Below are 26,109 nucleotides of genomic sequence, written 5' to 3' on the forward strand. Positions count from 1 at the left end.
AAATTAATTTAAAAAAATACAAATAACGTCAAATAAAAATTCCACAACAAGTTTTAACCGATACCACCACCACTTTGCCACAGCAACGCGTGGCCGGGCACAGCTAGTATATATATAAATGAGTGATGGCATCACGGCGACCCACAAAACAATAAAACTACAGGCCCCCCGACCTTGAAATTTGACAACACAACCCATCATCCACGCCTCTAGGTTGATACAACAAAAAGAAAAGAAAAATAAAGTCCTAATTTGAGAGAGAGGAATAATTGCTTTGATCCAATTGCTGCCGGTTAGAAGGCTAAGCTCCGCCCACTTAGTCTTCTAGCAACCTACTCAGCACAGGGGACAGGCACAGTTAAGCCTCACTTAGGCCTCTTCCACAGATTATCAGATTTTAACTGGATTATATGGCAGTGTAGACTCAAGGCCCTTCCACACAGCTATATAACCCATTTAGAATCTTATATTATCTGCTTTGAACTGGATTATCTTGACTCCACACTGCCATATAATCCACTTCAGTGTGCATACTAAACATAAAGACAACCATACAACAGACATTCAATACCACCACGACCTCAACAATTTCTCACCAACACCACCAGACAACGCCACAGCCACGCGTGGCCGGGCACAGCTAGTATATATATAAAAGAGTGATGGCATCACGGCGACCCACAAAACAATAAAACTACAGGCCCCCCGACCTTGAAATTTGACAACACAACCCATCATCCACGCCTCTAGGTTGATACAACAAAAAGAAAAGAAAAATAAAGTCCTAATTAGAGAGAGAGGAATAATTGCTTTGATCCAATTGCTGCCAGTTAGAAGGCTAAGCTCCTCCAACTTGGTCTCCTAGCAACCCAATAAAAAATAATATAAAAAACACTAAAAATTAATACAATAAAATACTATAATAACAGAAAATAACTAAAAATAATACAAGAAAACAATAAAATATAATAAATAAAAATATAACTTACAATAAAATTAATAAAAAATTGCAAATAACGTCAAATAAAAATTCCACAACAAGTTTTAACCGATACCACCACCACTTTGCCACAGCAACGCGTGGGCGGGCACAGCTAGTATTATTATAATATAATATAATATATTCATGTAAAAATATAAATATATGATAATGGTAGGATATATGGAAATCTAAGTCTTTTCCCAGGTGTGTCAGGCGCATGCGTGTAGGTGTGTGCCCTTGGTGCTGCTGCTGACCTGGGCGACCAGGATGCCGACCACGATGCCGAGCTGGTGGAGGGTGCCGAGGGCTCCGCGCAGGGCGGTGGGCGAGACCTCCCCGACGTACATGGGCACGAAGCCCGTGGTGAGGCCGGAGTAGACCCCGATCACAAAGCGGCCCAGGACCAGCATCTCGAAGGACGAGGCCATCTTGGAGAAGCCCATCAGGATGGCCGCCAGGAAGGCCAGGCTGTTCGACATCAGCATCGAGTTCCGCCTGCACATGGAAGGAAAGGGATCAAAATGCAGGCAGGTCCTGAACAGGAGCCAAGAGTGTGATGCTGCAGCAAAAAGGGCCAGTACCATTCTCAGCTGCATTGATAGGATAATCGTGTCTGGGAAGTATCTCTCGCTATATATATATATACATATATAGACCATTGAAAGGCATCTAGGATTCTTACACCATGAACGTGAGCCAAGAGTGTGATGCTGCAGCAAAAGAGGCCAGTACCATTCTAAGCTGCATTGATAGGATAATCGTGTCTGGGAAGTATCTCTCGCTATATATATACATATATAGACCATTGAAAGGCATCTAGGATTCTTACACCATGAACATGAGCCAAGAGTGTGATGCTGCAGCAGAAAAGGCCAATACCATTCTAAGCTGCATCAATAGGATTATAGTGTCTGGGGAAGTGTGTGTGTGTGTGTGTGTGTGTGTGTATGTGTGTGTGTGTGTGTGTGTGTGTGTGTGTGTGTGTGTATATATATATATATATATATATATATATATATATAAAAATAAATAATTGGAAGGCATGTAGGAGCCTTACGGGACCATGAACCTGAGCCAAGAATGTGTTGCTGCCGCAGAAAAGGCCAATGCGATCCTAAGAAGCATCTATAGGAATGTATTATGTGGGGAAGTATGTGTGCATGAACACACACCATTGAAAGGCCTTGAAAATTTGAACCCAGGAGTAGGTTGTGTACTCACCGCCCAAAGCGGTTGACGAAGAGCCCGACGGAGAAGGACCCGATCATGCCCCCGACGGAGAAGATGGAGACCGAGAGCGACCAGAGCGTGGTGAGGGTCCCGCGGCTCACAAACTCCCCGTAGCGCGCAAACCACGTCTCGTTGTAGAACTCCTCAATCACCTGCCGAGAGGGGTTGGAGGGAACAGACTCATTTTTATTTCTTGGATTATATCATATCATATTATATATATATAGACTAGCTGTGCCCGGCCACGCGTTGCTGTGGCTGAGTCTGGTGGTGTTGTTCAGTCTACATTAGGTTGTATTGATGCTGTGAGCTCCACCTTCTTTATACTCACATTAGTAGTAGTATTTGAAGTCTGTTACCTTCTTCAATTTTTGTGTTGATTGATAATTGCTTGAGATCCCTGTTGTCTTTGGTTTGTTGTTAGTTGTAATGTCTGATTCTGCTGAGTGCGGTTTATATTTTTATTGTGGTACAATAGTCTTTTTTTGTTTTGCCTGTGTAGGTGTTTATTATTATTGTTGTTGTAGTAGTCATGAAGGTTGGATAAGTTAGATGCTACTGTATTGTTTTTTGGAGGCCCAGTGTAGCACTGACTGGCCTCTCAGCCTCAGTGCCTGGCTGTTTCTTGCCTGTGATGGTGTTGATTCTTATTGTTGTTGTTGTTGTCATTGTTATTATTGTAATTGTTTTTTTGGAGGCCAAGTGTGAATGTAGGGATTGGGGAGGTGGATGAGTTGTTTTGTCAAATTTTGTATTTGTTATAGTCACAATGCGTTGTTGTGAGTTTTGTCGGTCCGGATTGTGGTTTTGTGGTGTGGTTGTGTTGTTACAACTGAGAGGCAAGGCTTTTGTGTTGTGTTGCCAAGTTTTGTATTTCTGGGGCGTTTAGTTGTGTTGATATAGTCACGATGCACTGTTGTGAGTTTTGTGGGTCCGGATTGTGGTTTTGTGGTGTGGTTGTGTTGTTACAATTGGGAGGGAATGCTTTTGTGTTGTGTTGCCAAGTTTCGTATTTCTGGGGCGTTTAGTTGTGTTGTTATAGTTATGATGCATTGTTGTGAGTTTTGTGGGTCCGGATTGTGGTTTTGTGGTGTGGTTGTGTTGTTACAAATGGGAGGCAAGGCTTTTGCATTGTTTTGCCAAGTTTTGTATTTCTGGGGCGTTTAGTTGTGTGCCAAGTTTCATATTTCTGGGGCGTTTACTTGTGTTGTTATAGTCACGATGCGTTGTTGTGAGTTTTATGGGTCTGGATTGTGGTTTTGTGGTGTGGTTGTGTTGTTACAACCGGGAGGCAAGGCTTTTGCGTTGTGTTGTCAAGTTTCGTATTTCTGGGGCGTTTAGTTGTGTTGTTATAGTCATGATGCGTTGTTGTGAGTTTTGTGGGTCCTGTGTGGTTTTGTGGTGTGGTTGTGTTGTTACAACTGGGAGGCAAGGCTTTTGCATTGTGTTGCCAAGTTTTGTATTTCTGGGGCGTTTAGTTGTGTTGTTATCGCATGATGCGTTGTTGTGAGTTTTGTGGGTCTGGATTGTGGTTTTGTGGTGTGGTTGTGTTGTTGTAACCTGGAGGCAAGCCTTTTGCATTGTGTTGCCAAATTTCGTATTTCTGGGATGTTTAGTTTTGTTGTTATAGTCACTGCGCAAACAACTTTATCATTTTATATATATAGATATATACTAGCTGTGCCCGGCCACGCGTTGCTGTGGCAAAGTGGTGGTGGTATTGGTTAAAAATTGTTGTGTCATTTTTATTTGACGTTATTTGCATTTTTTAAATTAATTTTATTGTAAGTTATATTTTTATTTATTATATTCTATTATTTTCTTGTATTATTTTTAGTTATTTTCTGTTATTATAGTATTTTATTGTATTAATTTTTTAGTGTTTTTTTATTAATTTTTTTTGGGTTGCTAGGAGACCAAGTTGGGGGAGCTTAGCCTTCTAACTGGCAGCAATTGGATCAAAGCAATTATTCCTCTCTCTCTAATTAGGACTTTATTTTTCTTTTCTTTTTGTTGTATCAACCTAGAGGCGTGGATGATGGGTTGTGTTGTCAAATTTCCAGATTGGGGGGCCTGTAGTTTTGTTGTTTTGTGGGTCACCGTGATGCCATCACTCTTTTATATATATATACAGTAGAGTCTCACTAATCCAAGCCTCGCTTATCCAAGCCTCTGGATAATCCAAGCCATTTTTGTAGTCAATGTTTCCAATATATCGTGATATTTTGGTGCAAAATTCGTAAATACAGTAATTACAACATAACATTACTGCGTATTGAACTACTTTTTCTGTCAAATTTGTTGTATAACATGATGTTTTGGTGCTTAATTTGTAAAATCATAACCTAATTTGATGTTTAATTGTTTAATTTGATGTTTTCCTTGATCAGTCCTTATAATCCAAGATATTCGTTTATCCAAGCTTCTGCCGGCCCGTTTAGCTTGGATTAGTGAGACTCTACTGTGTGTGTGTGTGTGTGTGTGTGTGTGTGTGTGTGTGTGTGTGTGTGTGTATATATATATATATATATATATATATAATTATGTATTATAATAATTACAAATTATGTATTATTATAATATACTGTATATACTTGAGTATAAGCTGGGTTTTTCAGCCCTTTTTTAGGACTGAAAAAGCACCCTTGGCTTATACTCGGGTGAGGTTCCTGGTTGGCTTATACTCAAGTATATATATGGTACATTTATTATTTCTCTCTATTATTATTGGTATTATTACATTTATTATTCTTCTCTAATATTATTGGTATTATTACATTGATTATGTTGCTCTATTATTATTATTGTTACTATTACATTCATTTTACTTTATTTTTATTATTATTATTAATACATTTATTATTTCACCCTGATAGTATTATTGTTATTACATTTATTATTTTACCTTATTATTTTATTGTATGGCACAGCAAACAAGATAGATATGCTGGATTTCGTTTCACAAAAGCACAAGTCTAGGAGTGTGTGATGTATTTTCAGATGATGCGTGCAGATCCCAGTCGGGTGGCCTTTTGCAGTTTACCTTATTATTATTATTGTTATTATTATTAAAAGGATACATCAGGGCATTTACATTGAAGAAGATGAGAAGTCTTATCTTAAATTAGAGTTTTATGTAAATATTCAAAATCATTTAACCTACCGATGCTTCAATTAATGTAATTTTATTGGTGTCCATTTTTATTTCTGAAATTTACCAGCCTCGGCTTATACTTGAGTATATACGGTATATTATAATATAATATATATATATATATATATATATATATATATATATATATATATTTACCAGCCTCATATTATCATTATTATTATTATTATTATTATTATTATTATTATTATTACACAGCAAACAAGATAGATATGCTGGATTTCGTATCACAAAACCACAAGTCGAACACTTCCCAAGTGTCTAGGACTGTGTGATGTATTATTATTATTATTATTATTATTATTATTCCAAATATATTATATTATAATATACCGTATATACTCAAGTATAAGCCGAGGCTGGTAAATTTCATATATATATGAGAGTGTTCTGAGATTTCTGGGGCCCTGCTCTGTCCAATGTCCAAAAAGACCGGCCTGATCCGGCCCGGGCCGTGCAAATCCCTGTGGTCAGCTGTAAATCCCGTTCCAAAGTCCGCCTCGAGAGAGTTTTGCGGGTATTAACCAAACAGGGGACGGCATTGATGCAAAAAAACCCTTCTCGCCCCAAGGAGTGGAAAAAGGGTTTAATTCTCCTGGGAAACCCTCTCCGCAATCCCATTAGCTCCGATTGACCGTAAGCCGGCTCACCGGACGGACGGACGGACGGACAAATGCTCCTTGGCAGGATTGGTGGGCAAAAGAGAACATTCCCTACCGTTTCCCTGATTTTTTGTATTATTATAGACAGACAGCCCTCCAAGTTCACTACACAGGGCCCCTGGGAACGTCAAAAACCCAAAAATAAAAACAGTACTCATTTTTGCACCTGAATATATCCATTATTAATAAATATTATTAATATTATTAATGTTTTTTTTATTGTATGACAAAGCAAAGATAGATAATTTTGCTGGCTGTTGCTGATATTATTATTATTATTATTATTGACACAACGACGTTGTATGACACAGCAAACAAGATAGATATGCTGGGTTTCGTTTCACAAAATCACAAGTCGAACACTTCCCAAGTGTCTAGGACTGTGTGATGTATTATTATTATTATTATTATTATTATTATTATTATGACACAGCAAACAAGATAGATATGCTGGGTTTCGTTTCACAAAATCACAAGTCGAACACTTCCCAAGTGTCTAGGACTGTGTGATATATTATTATTATTATTATTATTATTATTATTATTATTATTATTATTATTACACAGCAAACAAGATAGATATGCTGGATTTCGTATCACAAAACCACAAGTCGAACACTTCCCAAGTGTCTAGGACTGTGTGATGTATTTTCGGATGATGCGTGCAGATCCCAGCAGGGTGGCCTTTTGCAGTTGGCAGATGGTGATTTTGTCAATGTCTATTGTTTCCAAATGCCGGCTGAGATCTTTTGGCACGGCACCCAGTGTGCCCATCACCACCGGGACCACCTGCACTGGTTTCTGCCAGGGTCTTTGCAGTTCAATCTTGAGGTCCTGATAGCGGCTGAGTATTATTATTATTCCAAAGCAGAAGAGAGTGGGGATAGGACTTCCCTTGAACCTTTGGAGCATCATACATCTGAATATATACATTTATATTATTATTATTATTATTATTATTATTATTATTATTATTATTATTATTATTATATGACACAGCAAACAAGATAGATATGCTGGATTTCGTATCACAAAATCACAAGTCGAACACTTCCCAAGTGTCTAGGACTGTGTGATGTATTATTATTATTATTATTATTATTATTATTATTATTATTATTATTACTATAAGTATGACACAGCAAACAAGATAGGTATGCTGGATTTTGTATCACAAAATCACAAGTCGAACACTTCCCAAGTGTCTAGGACTGTGTGATGTATTATTATTATTATTATTATTATTATTATTATTATTATTATTATTATTCCAAAGCAGAAGAGAGTGGGACTAGCACTTCCCTTGAACCTTTGGAGCATCATGCACCTGAATATATACATTATTATTATTATTATTATTGTCATTATTATTATTATTATTATTATTATTATTATTATTATTATTATTATTATTATTATTCTAGGGCTGACCAAAGCAGAAGCAGGTGGGACTAGCACTTCCCTTGATCCTTTGGAACCTCATGCATCCGAATATATACATTATTATTATTATTATTATTATTATTATTATTATTATTATTATTATTATTCCAGGGCTGACCAAAGCAGAAGAGAGTGGGACTAGGACTTCCCTTGATCCTTTGGAGCATCATGCACCTGAATACATACAACATCATTATTATTATTATTATTATTATTATTATTATTATTATTATTATTATTACTATACCTTCTGCGGGGCGTTGATGACACCGGTGTTGTACCCAAACTGCAAGGAGCCGATGACCGCTCCTCCCACGGCCAGCATCAACCGGGCTGTCATCTGTTGCCAAAAGAAGAAAAAGAAGAGGATTCGATCAAGAGTTTGCACCTCCAAGGTCACTTCCTGCCAATGGGAGCGGTACCTATTGATCTACTCACATTTATTTATTTATTTATTTGCGACATTTATATCCCGCCCTTCTCACCCCGAAGGGGGGACAGGGCGGTTTACAAGTATATATACATACAATATATTATATTATACAAGTATATCGCAATATTATTAGTAATATTGCATGTAATATAAATATACAATATACATTGGCATGTTTTCGAACTGCTAGCTTGGCAGAAGCTGGGGCTAACAGCGGGAGCTCACCCCTGCTCCCCTTTTGGTCCGCCAAGTTCAGCAGCTCATCAGTTTAACACGCTGCGCCACCAGGGCTCCGGTGTATATAATCTATCTATATACAGTATGTATGTATGTATGTGTGTGTGTGTGTGTGTGTGTGTATGTGTGTATATATATATATATATATATATATATATAAAGAGTGATGGCATCAGGGCAGTGGACAAAACAACAAAAGTAAACACCCCACAACCTCGAAAATTGACATCACAACCCCTCATCCTTGCCTCTAGGTTGATACAACAAAAAGAAAAGAAAAATAAATTCCTAATTAGAGGGAGAGGAATAATAGTTTTTATCCAATTGCTGCCAGTTACAAGGCTAAGCTCCACCCACTTGGTCTCCTAGCAACCCACTCAGCCCAGTGTTAATAAAATAATGATAAAAAAATAAATACAAATAATACAATAAAAATTATAAAAAACACTAAAATAATTAATACAATAAAATACTATAAAAAATGACTAAAAATAATACAACAAAATAATAAAATATAATAAATAAAAAAGATAAGTGACAATAAAATTAATTTAAAAAAATACAAATAACGTCAAATAAAAATTCCACAACAAGTTTTAACCGATACCACCACCACTTTGCCACAGCAACGCGTGGCCGGGCACAGCTAGTATATATATATAAATGCAATGTACGTTTGTAGGACCGAGTTAACAACAAAACCACTGGGCCAAATGGCACCCAATTTGGTCACGATACGCCAACACTTCCAAGGTATGAGCTCCACTCAAAATGACCTAAACCAATCAACAGGAATGAATGAATAGCCTTGCAGCTTCAAAGCCTGGCTGATTCTCATTATTTTCCACACCAGCAACACGTAGCCGGACGGACGGCATAATCCAATTTCTTGAAGGTCCTGGGAAAGGAGTAAACTCTGTTGCCTCTCGTTAAAAAACGGAATTATGTTTGGTTTAATTATCATCCTCATTTGGAGCTTTGGCGGCGGCAGTAGTTTTGTCCTCTGAGGAAAGGTGAGGCTGGGCTTGTTTTCCTGCCTTTCCCGTAAGATCCGTTAAGTCCCCGGGGTCATTATCCGGCACTAACGAAGGGGGACAAGCGGGGCTCCGGCTCAGCACGGAAAAGGCTTTGGCAAAGCCCAAAAAAGAACAACAGGGGCCTTGTGTTTCGGACCGAGGTCAGCAAAGGGCTCTGGACGTCTGCCCGGCATCCGTCCGTCGGTTGTAGAAAAATCCCCTTCCCTTGCCTGCATCTCTTGCACCTTGTTTCGGGGAACCCTTGGCATGCACATGGCCCACGAGACAGGCATCCATCAACACCCGCCAATCACGGGGCTGGGTATGAATGACATCCCAAAGTACGAATCCCTTCGTTCCACGGGAAGGGCCCGTGACAATAGACCTACAGGTAGATAGGCATGAAGATAGATAGATAGAAAGATAGGTAGGTAGGTAGTAGAGAGACTGGTAGACAGGTATGTATATAGGTAGCTGGGTAGGTAGATAGGCAGATAAACAGATAGCAAAGTAGGTAGTGAGATAGGTGGATGGATGGACAGATGGATGGATAGGTAGGTAGAAAGATAGCAAGATAGATAGACAGATCAATAGGAAGGTAGGTAGATAGATCAATAGGTAAGTAGGTAGGTAGATAGATCAATACATAAGTAGGTAGGTCGATAAATAGATCAATAGGTAGGTAGATAAATAGATCAATAGGTAGGTAGATAAATACATCAATAGGTAGGTAGATCAATAGGTAGGTAGGTAGGTAGATCAATAGGTAGGTAGGTAGGTAGATCAATAGGTAGGTAGGTAGGTAGATCAATAGGTAAGTAGGTAGGTAGATAGATCAATATGTAGGTAGGTAGGTAAATAGATCAATACGTAGGTAGGTAGGTAGGTAAATAGATCAATAGGTAGGTAAGTAGGTAGGTAGATGAATAGATCAATAGGTAGGTAGGTAGATAAATACATCAATAGGTAGGTAGATCAATACATAGGTAGGTAGGTAGATAGATCAATAGGTAGGTAGGTAGGTAGATAGATCAATAGGTAGGTAGGTAGATAAATAGATCAACAGGTAGGTAGATCAATAGGTAGGTAGGTAGATCAATATGTAGGTAGATCAATAGGTAGGTAGGTAGATAAATAGATCAACAGGTAGGTAGATCAATAGGTAAGTAGGTAGGTAGATAGATCAATATGTAGGTAGGTAGGTAAATAGATCAATACGTAGGTAGGTAAATAGATCAATAGGTAGGTAGGTAGGTAGGTAGATGAATAGATCAATAGGTAGGTAGGTAGGTAGATAAATACATCAATAGGTAGGTAGGTAGATAAATAGATCAACAGGTAGGTAGATCAATAGGTAGGTAGGTAGATAAATAGATCAACAGGTAGGTAGATAAATAGATCAATAGGTAGGTAGGTAGGTGGGTAGGTAGGTAGGTAGGTAGGTAGAGAAATGGATAGATGGGTATGTATATAGGTAGCTAGGTAGGTAAAAGGACAGATAGATAGCAAACTATATATGTATACATGTAGGTAGGTAAGTAGCTGACTGGATGGATGGATAGATAGGTAGAAAGATAAACAGACAACAAGATAGATAGATAGATAGATAGATAGATAGATAGATAGATAGATAGATAGATAGATAGATAGAGAAATGAATAGATGGGTATGTATATATATAGATAGCTAGGTAGGTAAATGGACAGATACACACATACTATAGCAAACTAGGTAGTTAGTTAGTTAGTTAGTTAGTTGGGTGGGTGGATGGATAGGTAAAATGATAGACAGGGAGATAGTCTTGGTGTTTAGACCTGTTCCTGAAAATAATAATAATAATAATAATAATAATAATAATAATAATTCTTTATTTATACCCCACTCCATCTCCCAAAGGACTTGGGCGGCTTCCACTGAGACAAGCCCAGTGTAATGAGGTTTGCATTAGATTCAATGGCGCATTAGACCTGTGTCAATACTGTACACTGTATGCATAACGTCGTGCTCCTATCTTTATGAGATTTTGTCCATTTCCTCCTCCCGACGCAGACTGTGTTTGCTTTCCTGACGCACCTGGCCTCCCAGATAAGGAAGGTGTCTGCCTTTTGACGTCACCAAAAAGCAATGATAACATCACCCCACCGAGGCAAAGATTGGGACCTATTTTTCTGTCTACTTGTCTGTCTGTCTCTTATAGGATGGACTGCATGGCCCTTGGGGGACTCTACTAGAGACCCAGAGACCCTGGGACGTCCCTAAGCCGAGTAGCCAAGAAGCCGGCATGGCATCGCGGAAGTGCAACACCGGCTGTGTCGTGCCAGCCATCTGTGCGCATGCAGTGTTGCGTAAGGAGGCCTTTGGCCAGCATCACATGCATGCCGGGGCTTGGCAGGAGGATGATGACGACAACGTCAGGAGATGCAGCAGCAGCAGTGCTAACTGATGCACCAAGAAGCAAGGAAACATGCCTTCGTCCCTGGACACTTCTGGGATCCGTGGGTTCAGCAAACCGTGAAGGCAGAGAGGACGCATGCGCCGTGTTAAGAATGTCAGAACAAAAGGGGACCCTGCTTGGAACAAAGGCCTCCTTGTGAAAGACTCACCATCATCATCATTATTATTATCATCATTTTTATAGTACAATATCTATATATATAAAAGAGTGATGGCATCACGGCAGCGGACAAAACAACAAAAGTAAACACCCCACAACCTCGAAAATTGACATCACAACCCCTCATCCATGCCTCTAGGTTGATACAACAAAAAGAAAAGAAAAATAAAGTCCTCATTAGAGGGAGAGGAATAATTGTTTTTATCCAATTGCTGCCAGTTAGAAGGCTAAGCTCCGCCCACTTGGTCTCCTAGCAACCCACTCAGCCCAGTGTTAATAAAATAATGATAAAAAAATAAATACAAATAATACAATAAAAAATTATAAAAAACACTAAAATAATTAATACAATAAAATACTATAACAAAATGACTAAAAATAATACAACAAAATAATAAAATATAATAAATAAAAAAGATAAGTGACAGTAAAATTAATTTTAAAAAATACAAATAACGTCAAATAAAAATTCCACAACAAGTTTAAACCGATACCACCACCACTTTGCCACAGCAACGCGTGGCCGGGCACAGCTAGTAATAATTATATAATTATATTGTTATATTATATATTACTATATTTATTATTATCATTATGTCATTATATCATATTGTATCCTTATTATTTTACTATTATTATTATAGTATTATATTATTATATTAGTATTATATAATTATATTATCATAATATCATGTTGTATCATTATATTATATTATTATATTACAGTATTTATTTATTTATTTATTTATTTATTTATTTATTACAATATTTATATCCCGCCCTTCTCACCCAACAGGGGTCTCAGGGCGGCTTACAATAAAACAGACATATAAAAACAGTACAATACACTATAAATCAGTTAAAAAATTAACTTACATATAACATTCATAAAATGCATTTATAAAATATAGATAGGCGTGTACAAGTTTAAAAGACTGGGTCTGTCAATTGAGTTCCAGTATACATAATAGTAATTAATGCTGCTGATTCTTATTCGAAAGCCTGGCCCCACAACCAAGTTTTTACCTTCCTACGGAATTATATCATGTTGTATCATTATATTGTATTATATTATTATTTTACTATTATTATTATAGTATTATATTATATAATATCATATATTATTTTATTATATTATTATATTAGTATTATATAATTATTATATATATTATCATATCATATTGTATCATTATATTGTATTATATTATTTTACTATTATTATTATAGTATATAATACTATCATATTATATTATATAATTATTATATTATCATTCTATCATATTGTATCATTATATTGTATTATATTATTATTATTTTACTATTATTATAATATATAATATTATCATATCATATTATATAATTATTATATTATCATTATATCATATTGTATCATTATATTGTATTATGTCATTATTGTTTTACTATTATTATAATATATATTTTCATATTATATTATATAATTAATATAATAATTATAATTATTATAATTATAATTATAATAATATAATTAATATATTATCATTATATCATATTGTATCATTATATTGTATTATATTATTATTATTATTTTACTATTATAGTATATAATATTATCATATTATATTATATAATTATTATATTATCATTATATCATATTGTATATTATTATTATTTTACTATTATTATTAAAGTATTATATAAAGTTATCATATTGTATTATTATATATTATATAATTATATTATCATTATAGCATATCATATTGTATCATTACAGTATATTATTACCATTTTACTATTATTATTAAAGTATTATATATTATACTAGCTGTGCCTGGCCACGCGTTGCTGTGTTGTTGTCTGGTGGTGTTGGTGAGAAATTGTTGAGGTCGTGGTGGTATTGAATGTCTGTTGTATGGTTGTCTTTATGTTTAGTATGCACACTGAAGTGGATTATATGGCAGTGTGGAGTCAAGATAATCCAGTTCAAAGCAGATAATATAAGATTCTAAATGGGTTATATAGCTGTGTGGAAGGGCCTTGAGTCTACACTGCCATATAATCCAGTTGAAATCTGATAATCTGTGGAAGAGGCCTAACTGTGCCTGTCCCCTGGACTGAGTAGGTTGCTAGGAGACCAAGTGGGCGGAGCTTAGCCTTCAAACTGGAAGCAATTGGATAAAAACTATTATTCCTCCCCCTGTAATTAGGACTTTATTTTTCTTTTCTTTTTGTTGTATCAACCTAGAGCTGTGAATGATGGATTGTGTTGTCAAATTTCGAGGCTGGGGGGCCTGTAGTTTTGTTGTTTTGTGGGTCGCCGTGATGCCATTACTCTTTTATATATATAGATAATTATTATATTATCATTATATCATATTGTGTCATTATATTGTATATTATTATTATTTTACTATTATTATTAAAGTATTATATAAAGTTATCATATTGTATTATTATATATTATATAATTATATTATCATTATAGCATATCATATTGTATCATTACAGTATATTATTACCATTTTACTATTATTATTAAAGCATTATATATTATATAATATTATCATATATTCGTATTATATTCTATTATTAAATTATTATATTGCATTATTGTATTATTATATTATTTGTTATATCTCTTTCTTTGCTGAAAGAGACTCAAGATGCTGGAAACCATACAGTCCCACCACGTTCCCGTCTTTACTATTTCTCTTTGTTTTCTTGGCACGCTCTTGTGTCTTGATGCAATACGTTCTGATGTGAACTCTCTCTTTTTTACAGCTTTGGAAAGGCCAAGTCTTGCAAAGTCTCCGAGTGGGAACTCCCTCCGATGATGGACTCGAGAGGGCTGTGAATGGGCCCCTTCGTGCCGTTTGGCCTCCCGCCCTTGGCCGCACAAGAAATCCCTTTTTTATGGGTGAATGGGAAAGGGGGCTCGCCCTGCGGCAGCCAATCCCTTCCCAGATCCCGGCCTCCGAGCATCATGCTCACCTTTCGCCCATTTCATTGCCCAGGACGTCTGAAACTCTGCCCTAATAAAGATGTGGCCTTGATGGGAAAGATTCCTTTCCAATAATAATAATAACAACAATTCAAGGCTACAAAGAGCAAAGCAGACACAGAAGCCCTGCAGGTATCTATATATATAAAAGAGTGATGGCATCAGGGCAGCGGACAAAACAACAAAACTACAGGCCCCCCAACCTCGAAATTTGACAACACAACCCCTCATCCATGCCTCTAGGTTGATACAACAAAAAGAAAAGAAAAATAAAGTCCTAATTACAGAGAGAGGAATAATTGTTTTTATCCAATTGCTGCCAGTTACAGGGCGAAGCTCCGCCCACTTGGTCTCCTAGCAACGCACTCAGCCCAGGGGACAGGCACAAGAGTTTGGAGAGACCCCTAAGGGCCATCCAGCCCAACACTTTCTACTATGCAGCAGGACACAATCCAAGCATTCCCAACACATGGACAACGTATAAATACTATAAAATACTATACAGGGACATAGACCCCCTCTACCCTCACCACGTTCACAGTACACAAACAACCAAATGCATACTAAACATAAAGACAACCATACAACAGACATTCAATACCACCACGACCTCAACAAGTTCTCACCAACACCACCAGACAACGCCACAGCAACGCGTGGCCGGGCACAGCTAGTCACATATACTCAAGTATAAGCCGACCTGAATATAAGCCGAGGCACCTAATTTGACCACAAAAAAATCTGGGAAAACATCGACTCCAGTATAAGCCGAGATAAGCAATAAAATTACATGAATTGACGCATCCGTAGGTTAAATGTTTTTGAATATTTACATCAAGCTCAAATTTAAGATAAGACTGTCCAACTCTGATTAAATCATTATTCTCATCTTCTTCAATATCAATGTGCTTATGTATCCTTTTAATAGAGTAAAATAATACATGTAATAATAATAATAATAATAATAATATTAATAATAAATAGAGTAAAATAATACATGTAATAATAATAACAAATACAGGAAAATAATACATGTAGTAATAAATAGAGTAAAATAATAAATGCAATTATAATAAGATCAGAGCGAAATAATGTATTAATAATAAAAATAAAAATAGAGTAAAATAAATCTAATATAGTAGAGTCTCACTTATCCAACATAAACAGGCTGTCAGAATGTTGGATAAGCGAATATGTTGGATAATAAGGAGGCATTAAGGAAAAGCCATTTAAACATCAAATTAGGTTATGATTTTACAAATGAAGCACCAAAACATCATGTTAGACAACAAATTTGGCAGAAAAAGTAGTTCAATAGGCAGTAATGCTATGTAGCAATTACTGTATTTACGAATTTAGCACCAAAAATCACGATATATTGAAAAGATTGACTACAAAAATGTGTTGGATAATCCAGAATGTTGGATAAGCGAGTGTTGGATAAATGAGACTCTACTGTAGTAGTAACAATAATAAGAGAAAAATAATAAATGTAATAATACCAATAATAAGAGAAAAATAATAAATGTAATAATACCAATAAGAGAAAAATAATAAATGTAATAATACCAATAATAACAGAGAAAAATAATCAATGCAATAATAATAATAATAACATCAGAGTGAAATAAATGTATTATTAATAATAATAAAAATAGAGTAAAATAAATGTAATAGTAGCAACGATAACGGAGAAAAATAATAAATGTAATAATACCAATAATAATAGAGAAAAATAATAAATGTACCATATATTCTCGAGTATAAGCTGACCCAAATATAAGCCAACCAGGACCCTCACCCGAGTATAAGCCGAGGGGGGCTATTTCAGTCTTAAAAAAAGGGCTGAAAAATTAGGCTTATACTCGAGTATATACAGTATCTTATTTATTATTATTATTATTATTATTATTATTATTATTATTATTATTATTATTATTATTATTTATAAATAATAAATAGTTCACCCTGACCATGGACCTGGGCCACATTTGGCACACAGAACCCCAGGACCATCAATCAAAAGACCTTGATTTGTAGGAGTTGTAGTTCACCTACATCCAGACAGCACTGTGAACCCAACCAACGATGGATCTGGACCAAAATTTCTACAAATGATGGGACTTGGAGTACCTTCACTCACTTCCTGAGACCACTGAGACCCCCACGAATGATGGACCGGGACCAAACTTGGCACACAGAACCCCCATGACCCATGTTACATCCTGGTGCAGTTTGGGCGAGGATGCACCATGGATGATGGGATCTGTAGTACCTTCACTCACTTTCAGACACCAGTACGAGCGCCAGGAGTAACGGACCGGGACCAAACGTGGCACACAGAACCCCCATGAGCCACAGAACACACTGGAGATGTTTGAGGGCAATTCACCTTGTTTTATGGGAGTTATAGTTCACCTGCATCCAGAGAAACTGTGACCCCCACTGACAATGGACCGGGACCAAACTTGGCACAGAGAAGCCTCATAACCAACAATACATATTGCAGGGGGTTGTGGGAATTGGCCTGGTTTGGATGTGATTATCCCTGGCACATGGGAGTTGTAGTTCACCTTTATCCAGAGAGCACTGAACCCATTAGATCTGCACTTTTTATGGGATGGAAAAAACCCCAGAGAAAGCAAATGGAGGAGTGGCGGGACCTCCCGCGGCGCAGCAGTGTTTGGATTTCAACAGCATTTCTGGGTATTTATTATTCCTTGGACAACACCCACCAACCCGAGAAGGGATCAAAGGCAAGCCCATTGTGCCCAGAGACGCTTTGATGGGAACACACCCACCCAAAGCGCACCCAAAGCGCACACACCCCCAAAAACGTGTCACTTCAAAGCCCGGACGGGTCCAGAATACACATATTTTTTTGTGTTTATAAGGGAGAAAGGAGTGCTCCCGGTCGTCACGTCCCCCGGTCCCCGTTCCAAATCCACACCTTCCTTTCCCTGCCAGCAAATGCGTCCAAACCTGGCACCCGGCAGCCGGAAAATGTGTGCCAAATTTGCAAGAGGAGATTTGCAAGGCTTGCAATCCGGGTGGCAACCGCCTGGAAAAGGCTCTGCAAGCAAGCATCTCTGCCACACAAGACCAGCCAGGCATCTCTCATTCCATAGCTATATATATATGCACACACCATTATAAATAGTATACATATAATATTATAAATAATATTATATAAATATTATATATATATGCACACACCATTATACATAATATACATATAATATTATAAATAATATTATTATATAAATATTATAATATATATGCACACACCATTATAAATAGTATACATATAATATTATAAATATTATTATTGTATAAATATTATATATAAATATACACACACCATTATAAATAGTATACATATAATATTATAAATATTATTATTGTATAAATATTATATATAAATATGCACACACCATTATAAATAGTATACATATATTATAAATAATATTATTATACAAATATTATATATATATATATATATGCACAACACCATTATAAATAATATACATATAATATTATAAATATTATTATATAAATATTATAATATATATATATATATATATATATACACACCCACCATTATAAATAGTATACATATAATATTATAATATTATTATATAAATATTATATATATATGCACACACCATTATAAACAGTATACATATAATATTATAAATAATATTATTATATAAATATTATATATATATATATATATGCACAACACCATTATAAATAGTATACATATAATATTATAAATAATATTATTATATAAATATTATAATATTATATATATATGCACACACCATTATAAATAGTATACATATAATCTTATAATTATATAAATATTATATAGTATAAATATTATAATATTATATATAATATTATACATTATATATTATATATATATGTGTACACACACAGCTATTATATATATCATGACCAATTTTGAACACCTCATGTACATATATATAAAACATTATAAATAAGATACATATAATATTATAAATAATATTATATATTATATAAATAATATCATATTATAAATAATATATATTATATAAATATATTACATAAATACAAGAAACTATTACATAAATATGAGAAACTCGTACTATTATATATATGTATATATATATATATGCATACACACACACATATATAGTGATATCTATATCATGACCAACTTTGAAAACCAGCAGGGTTTGCAGGAAGTGACCCATGATGTTGGGATTTGTAGTTTACCCAAATGACAATAGACATGAACCCGGCTGATAATAGACATGGGCCAAAATCGGAACACAGAACCAACATGGCCAGTTTTAAATAATGCTGGAGTTTGGAGGAAATTAAGAATGGCTGCTGGGACTTGTAGTTCGCCCACAATCAAAAGCACTGGCAGGGTTTAGGGAATATTGATCTATACTATTGGGAATTATAGCTCTACTGTATATGCAAGCATGTAACATATACCAAATACCACCACTTCCTCGGTACTTTATTTTCCATACCACCACACTACGCCACAGCAACACGTGGCCGGGCACAGCTAGTATTTTTTTATTATTTTTATTATTATTATTGCTAAATAAATCAACAACAGGGTGGAAAGAACCCCAAAGTTCACACACAACCTTATGCATTTTGTACATATATACAAGCACATAACATATCCCAAATACCATCACTTCCTCTGTACTTTATTTTCCATACCACCACACTACGCCACGGCAACGCATGGCCGGATACAGCTAATAAATTATTATTATTATTAAAGCTAAATAAATCGACAACAGACTGGAAAGAACCCCAAAGTTCACACACAACCATATGCATTTTGTACATATATATATATATATATATAGCACATAACATATCCCAAATAGCACCACTTCCTCGGTACTTTATTTTCCATACCACCACACTACGCCACAGCAACGCATGGCCGGGCACAGCTAGTATATTATTATTATAGCTAAATAAATTAACAACAGGGTGGAAAGAACCCCAAAATTCACACACAACCTTATGCATTTTGTACATATATACAAGCACATAACATATCCCAATTATTATTATTATTATTATTATTATTATTATTATTATTATTATTATTTAATAATAATAATATCCCAAATACCAACCGGCATATGTAAACAAAGCCACAATGAAGATAATACTGTGTTGGTTTTTGGATCTCCCCACAATAGGTTTCGCCTGAAGACAGAAATGACCTGAAGGCACACAACAATGGCAATAAAAACTATTAAAAATCTATATTAAACTATGTAAACAAGTCCTATGGTAGCTATCTTAAGGGATCATAAACGACGTCTCGACTGCCGGGAAAATGGCCTTACATTGGAAATGACTCGGAGGCAGATGACAACCTGTTTACCCCCATCAAAAGCCTGTTTTATCTCCATCTAAATGGGGATAATTCACCCTCCGCTTGGAAAAAAAGATGGACCCGAAAACAGATAAGATTTACAACCGGAAAGACATACACAATCTCATCCCGAGGCAGAGTTTTCTATCTGTCTCCAAAGGAAAACCATTGCAACACAAGAGATAAGGAGTTTCCATTGTTTACTTCTAATTTTGGATAAGTGAGACTCTACTGTAATATAATAATGTAATACAATACTAATAATACAATATAATAATATCAATTATATATTATATATTGCATGTAATATTACTCATAATATAATAATGTAATACAATATAATGCTAATAATACAATATAATATTAATTATATATTACATATTACATGTAATATTACTAATAATATAATAATGTAATACAATATAATACCAATAAAATACAATATAATAGTTGTATATTACACATAATATTACAGTACAGTGGTATAGTACAATATAGTGACATATAATGCTAATATTTTGCTATGCTAATAATATAATACATTGTATGTAAATATTATTTGTAAGCCGCTCTGCCCCTTTGGGGTGAGAAGGGCTTGATATAAATATAGTAAATAAACAAACAACAATATTGTTGTTGACACAAGAGATAGGAGCTGAACGGTTGGAGTTTCCATTGTTTATGTCTAATTTTGCACATTTTGGGGGTTTCAAAGTGTATTGAAATGCTTTGGGGAGAGAAGAAAGCAGGGTACAAATACACACAACAACAACAATGTACTACGCTAGCAAAATGACAACGAGACCCAGGCCTTGGTGCAATGTAAACAGAGCCCTGAGTCATGCCGATGGAGGAGAGTTGAAATGTCTGCGGAGATTTAACGGGTGATTCATTTTCAGGGAATAATTAAATGCCTTATCGATGGGACTAACCTCAAGGATGAGAAGTGATTCACGGCAGGCACTCGGGATGATAAGGCCTGTCAGGAGGAACTATTGATTGTCGGTAGGAAAAACCACAACCGCCCAGAGTTTACGCAAAGGAGGCTTTCCTCATCGGAAGCAAAAAACGGGACCGATGTCGCCTTAGACAGGGCCTATCCCAAAGGGTGGACTACAAAACCCATCATCCTTTGGCACTGATATATTTATGATTGAACTCCCTGACTGTGGAATCGCGGAGCTGTAGTTTGCACAGAGGGATAATGTCGATATATAATGGCATTGAATATTTGCCATGTATATGTGCATTGTGATCCACCCTGAGTCCCTTTGGGGTTGAGAAAGAAGGGCGGAATATAAATACTGTAAATAATAATAATAATAATAATAATAATAATAATAATAATAATATCATGCATCTTCAGGCAATTATATGAATGTATATGACTGTAGTTATAGGAGGGCATATGTATATATGTATATGTGTGTGTGTGTATATATATATATATAGTTACAATGCATATAGTTAATGGCATTCAGTTATATATGTCGTTATATTGTATGTAGCATACAGTTAAGGACATACTTATATATGTAGTTATATTGTATGTAGTATATAGTTAATGTCATACAGTTATATATGTCGTTATATTGTATGTAGCATACAGTTCATACAGTTATATATGTACTTATATTGAATGAAGTATAAAGTTAATGGCATACAGTTATATCTGTAGTTATAATGTAGCTAGCATACAGTTAAGGACATACTTATATGTGTAGTTATATTGTATGTAGTATATAGTTAATGTCATACAGTTATATATGTCGTTATATTGTATGTAGCATACAGTTCATACAGTTATATATGTACTTATATTGAATGAAGTATAAAGTTAATGGCATACAGTTATATCTGTAGTTATCATGTAGCTAGCATACAGTTAAGGACATACAGTTATATATACAATTACTCTGCATATAGTATATAGTTAATGGCACACGGTTATATGTGTAGTTACAATGTTTGCAGTATTTAGTTAAGAGTATCTAGTTACATACAGTTACAGTGTATGTAGTATATTGTTACACTGTATGTAGTGTATAGTTATATATGCAGTTACATTGTATGTAGTGTATAGTTATATATGTAGTCACATTGTATGTAGTGTAGTTATATATGTAGTTACATTGTATGTAGTGTACAGTTATATATGCAGTTACACTGTATGTAGTGTACAGTTATATATGTAGTTACATTGTATGTAGTGTACAGTTATATATGTAGTTACATTGTATGTAGTGTATAGTTATATATGCAGTTACATTGTAGGTAGTATTTAACTATATATGTAGTTACATTGTATGTAGTATATAGTTATATATGCAGTTACACTGTATGTAGTGTACAGTTATATATGTAGTTACATTGTATGTAGTGTACAGTTATATATGCAGTTACATTGTATGTAGTGTATAGTTATATATGCAGTTACATTGTAGGTAGTATATAGTTATATATGCAGTTACACTGTATGTAGTGTACAGTTATATATGTAGTTACATTGTATGTAGTGTACAGTTATATATGCAGTTACATTGTATGTAGTGTACAGTTATATATGCAGTTACATTGTAGGTAGTATTTAACTATATATGTAGTTACATTGTATGTAGTATATAGTTATATATGCAGTTACACTGTATGTAGTGTACAGTTATATATGTAGTTACATTGTATGTAGTGTACAGTTATATATGCAGTTACATTGTATGTAGTGTATAGTTATATATGCAGTTACATTGTAGGTAGTATATAGTTATATATGCAGTTACACTGTATGTAGTGTACAGTTATATATGTAGTTACATTGTATGTAGTGTACAGTTATATATGCAGTTACATTGTATGTAGTGTACAGTTATATATGCAGTTACATTGTAGGTAGTATTTAACTATATATGTAGTTACATTGTATGTAGTATATAGTTATATATGCAGTTACACTGTATGTAGTATTTAGTTAAGAGTATCTAATGTAGTATATAGCTAATAGCACACAGTTATATATGTAGTTACGATGGGTATCGTTTTATATGTAGTGGCAACATATGTAGTTACATAGAGTATAGAGCTGTAATATCTAGAGTATACAATGTTATCGCATACGGATAAACCATTAGATTTGCACGGCTTGTGACTTGATAACGGAGATTTGGTAAAGAGAGCATTTCAGGTCATACCACATGATGCAAAGACTCTCGCAAAAATTAAAAAGCTTTTTTTTGTTGTTGTTGTCCCTCCTGGAAAAAACTTGCTCAGAATTGCATCAGATGGAGTTATTGAGAAGGGAGAAAAAACCAAAACTGGAACACAAAGGCACCTCTCTTCTTTCTCCGTCCCTTTAAACTAAGCATCGCAGGTGAACTTCCTGCTATTTCTTTGGATCCTGCTCGAAATAAATACATTTTTCACTGAAATGAGCCAGTGAAAATAACCAAGTTTTCATAGGTAAAGATTTTCCCTTGACATTAACTACATAGAGAACCATTATCTTCCCACCGGAGCGGTACCTATTGATCTACTCACATTTGCATGTTTTCGAACTGCTAGGTTGGTGGAAGCTGGGGCTGACAGAGGGAGCTCACTCCGCTCCCCAGATTCCAATCAGCGACCTTTCAGTCCGCAAGTTCAGCAGCTCAGTGCTTTGACCCACTGCACCACCACGGGCTCCAATAATAATAACAAAAATAATTATTATTATATTATTATCTGCCAAAAGGTCTTGGTGCTTCACCAAACTACACAGCCCAGGATGCCACAGGATGGAGACGTGGCCCATAATGTGGCATCAAACTGCATTAATTTTAGTATAACAATTATTATTATTATATCATATTTATTAATATTTATTATTATCATTATATAATATAATATAATTATATAATAATAATTATATAATAAATATTATAATAATTATATATAGCAATATATAACAATAAAATTATATATATATATATATATATATATATATATATATATATATAAAATTATATTATTATTAGGGTTGTTGTATGTCTTTCGGGCTGTGTGGCCATGTTCCAGAAGCATTCTCTCCTGACGTTTCGCCCACATCTATGGCAGGCATCCTCAGAGGTTGTGATATATTATTATTATATTATTATCTGCCAAAAAGTGTTGGTGGTTCACCAAACTACACATCCCAGGATGCCACAGGATTGAGACATGGCTCATAACGTGGTGTCAAAATGCATTAATTATGGTTTCCTTGGCTATTTTAGTATAACAACCCGTCGAGGTAGGCAATGGCTAACCAAGGTCTGCAATAATAATAATAATAATAATAATAATAATAATAATATAAAATAGGTTATTTTATTATTATGCAACAGGTTTCGTAACTGGGAGGAGAGTGAAATTATTCTGCGTAGAGACGTCTCTTTCCCCCATCGCTACAACTGAATAGATGCATTTCATACAATTATCAATACCTAATAATAATAATAATAATAATAATAATAAGTTTATTTATATCCCGCCTCCATCTCCCATGAAAGGGACTCGGGGCGGCTTACAGCAAAATCAAATACAAAACAATGATAAAATATGAAACATCAAAGAACAATAACAAAAACCAATAATAAAATATACACAATAACCGAAAAAACACAACGCGGTATTAAAAAATCAAATTAAAAACAATGAGGTTGCAATAGCGGATAAGCAAGGTGCACATTATGAGTCACAAATATGTAAATAGATAAAGTACAATAGATTCATTTAAGGTCACATTAGATAGGGAGGAGCCCTGAATTAATATCAAGCAATCAGGAAAAGAGCAACCAGCACAAATTGATCAATCAATACACAGATGATCAATAACCATCCATATAGCTATACCGTTGCAACCAGGGAAGCAAATCCACAATGCTGGGCTTAATTCCAATTAGGGCCCAAACTTTCAATAGCAAATCAATACGTATCCTATTGATCCGAAACAGATTTGTGCCCCCAAACTTTCCATCAATGGCTCAATGGCAAATCAATACGTATCCTATTGATCCGAAACAGATTTGTGCCCCCAAACTTTCCATCAATGGCTCAATGACAAATCAATACATATCCTATTGATCCGAAACAGATTTGTGCCCCCAAACTTTCCATCAATGGCTCAATGGCAAATCAATACGTATCCTATTGATCCGAAACAGATTTGTGCCCCCAAACTTTCCATCAATGGCTCAATGGCAAATCAATACGTATCCTATTGATCCGAAACAGATTTGTGCCCCCAAACTTTCCATCAATGGCTCAATGACAAATCAATACATATCCTATTGATCCGAAACAGATTTGTGCCCCCAAACTTTCCATCAATGGCTCAATGGCAAATCAATACGTATCCTATTGATCCGAAACAGATTTGTGCCCCCAAACTTTCCATCGATGTCTCAATGACAAATCAATACGTATCCTATTGATCCGAAACAGATTTGTGCCCCCAAACTTTCCATCAATGGCTCAATGGCAAATCAATACGTATCCTATTGATCCGAAACAGATTTGTGCCCCCAAACTTTCCATCAATGGCTCAATGACAAATCAATACATATCCTATTGATCTGAAACAGATTTGTGCCCCCAAACTTTCCATCAATGGCTCAATGACAAATCAATACGTATCCCATTGATCCGAAACAGATTTGTGCCCCCAAACTTTCCATCGATGTCTCAATGACAAATCAATACGTATCCTATTGATCCGAAACAGATTTGTGCCCCCAAACTTTCCATCGATGTCTCAATGACAAATCAATACGTATCCTATTGATCCGAAACAGATTTGTGCCCCCAAACTTTCCATCGATGTCTCAATGACAAATCAATACGTATCCTATTGATCCGAAACAGATTTGTGCCCCCAAACTTTCCATCGATTGCTCAATGACAAATCAAAACGTATCCTATTG

At 35.1% G+C, this 26,109-nt stretch overlaps 1 protein-coding gene across 1 annotated transcript in view; it reads right to left on the reverse strand.

Annotated features, from left to right (window-relative positions):
* slc2a1 (solute carrier family 2 member 1) overlaps positions 1–26,109 on the reverse strand; it is a 45,325-nt gene that overhangs the window by 13,426 nt on the left and 5,790 nt on the right. Inside the window, exons 2-4 of the mRNA XM_062965549.1 lie at positions 7,737–7,829; positions 2,204–2,364; positions 1,237–1,477 (exon numbers count right to left, since the gene is read on the reverse strand). Coding sequence (XP_062821619.1) covers positions 1,237–1,477; positions 2,204–2,364; positions 7,737–7,829 — 495 coding nt within the window. The remainder of the gene's footprint in view (positions 1–1,236; positions 1,478–2,203; positions 2,365–7,736; positions 7,830–26,109) is intronic.

The sequence above is a fragment of the Anolis carolinensis genome, unplaced genomic scaffold (genome assembly GCF_035594765.1).
Source record: "Anolis carolinensis isolate JA03-04 unplaced genomic scaffold, rAnoCar3.1.pri scaffold_15, whole genome shotgun sequence".
Lineage (NCBI taxonomy): Eukaryota > Metazoa > Chordata > Lepidosauria > Squamata > Dactyloidae > Anolis > Anolis carolinensis.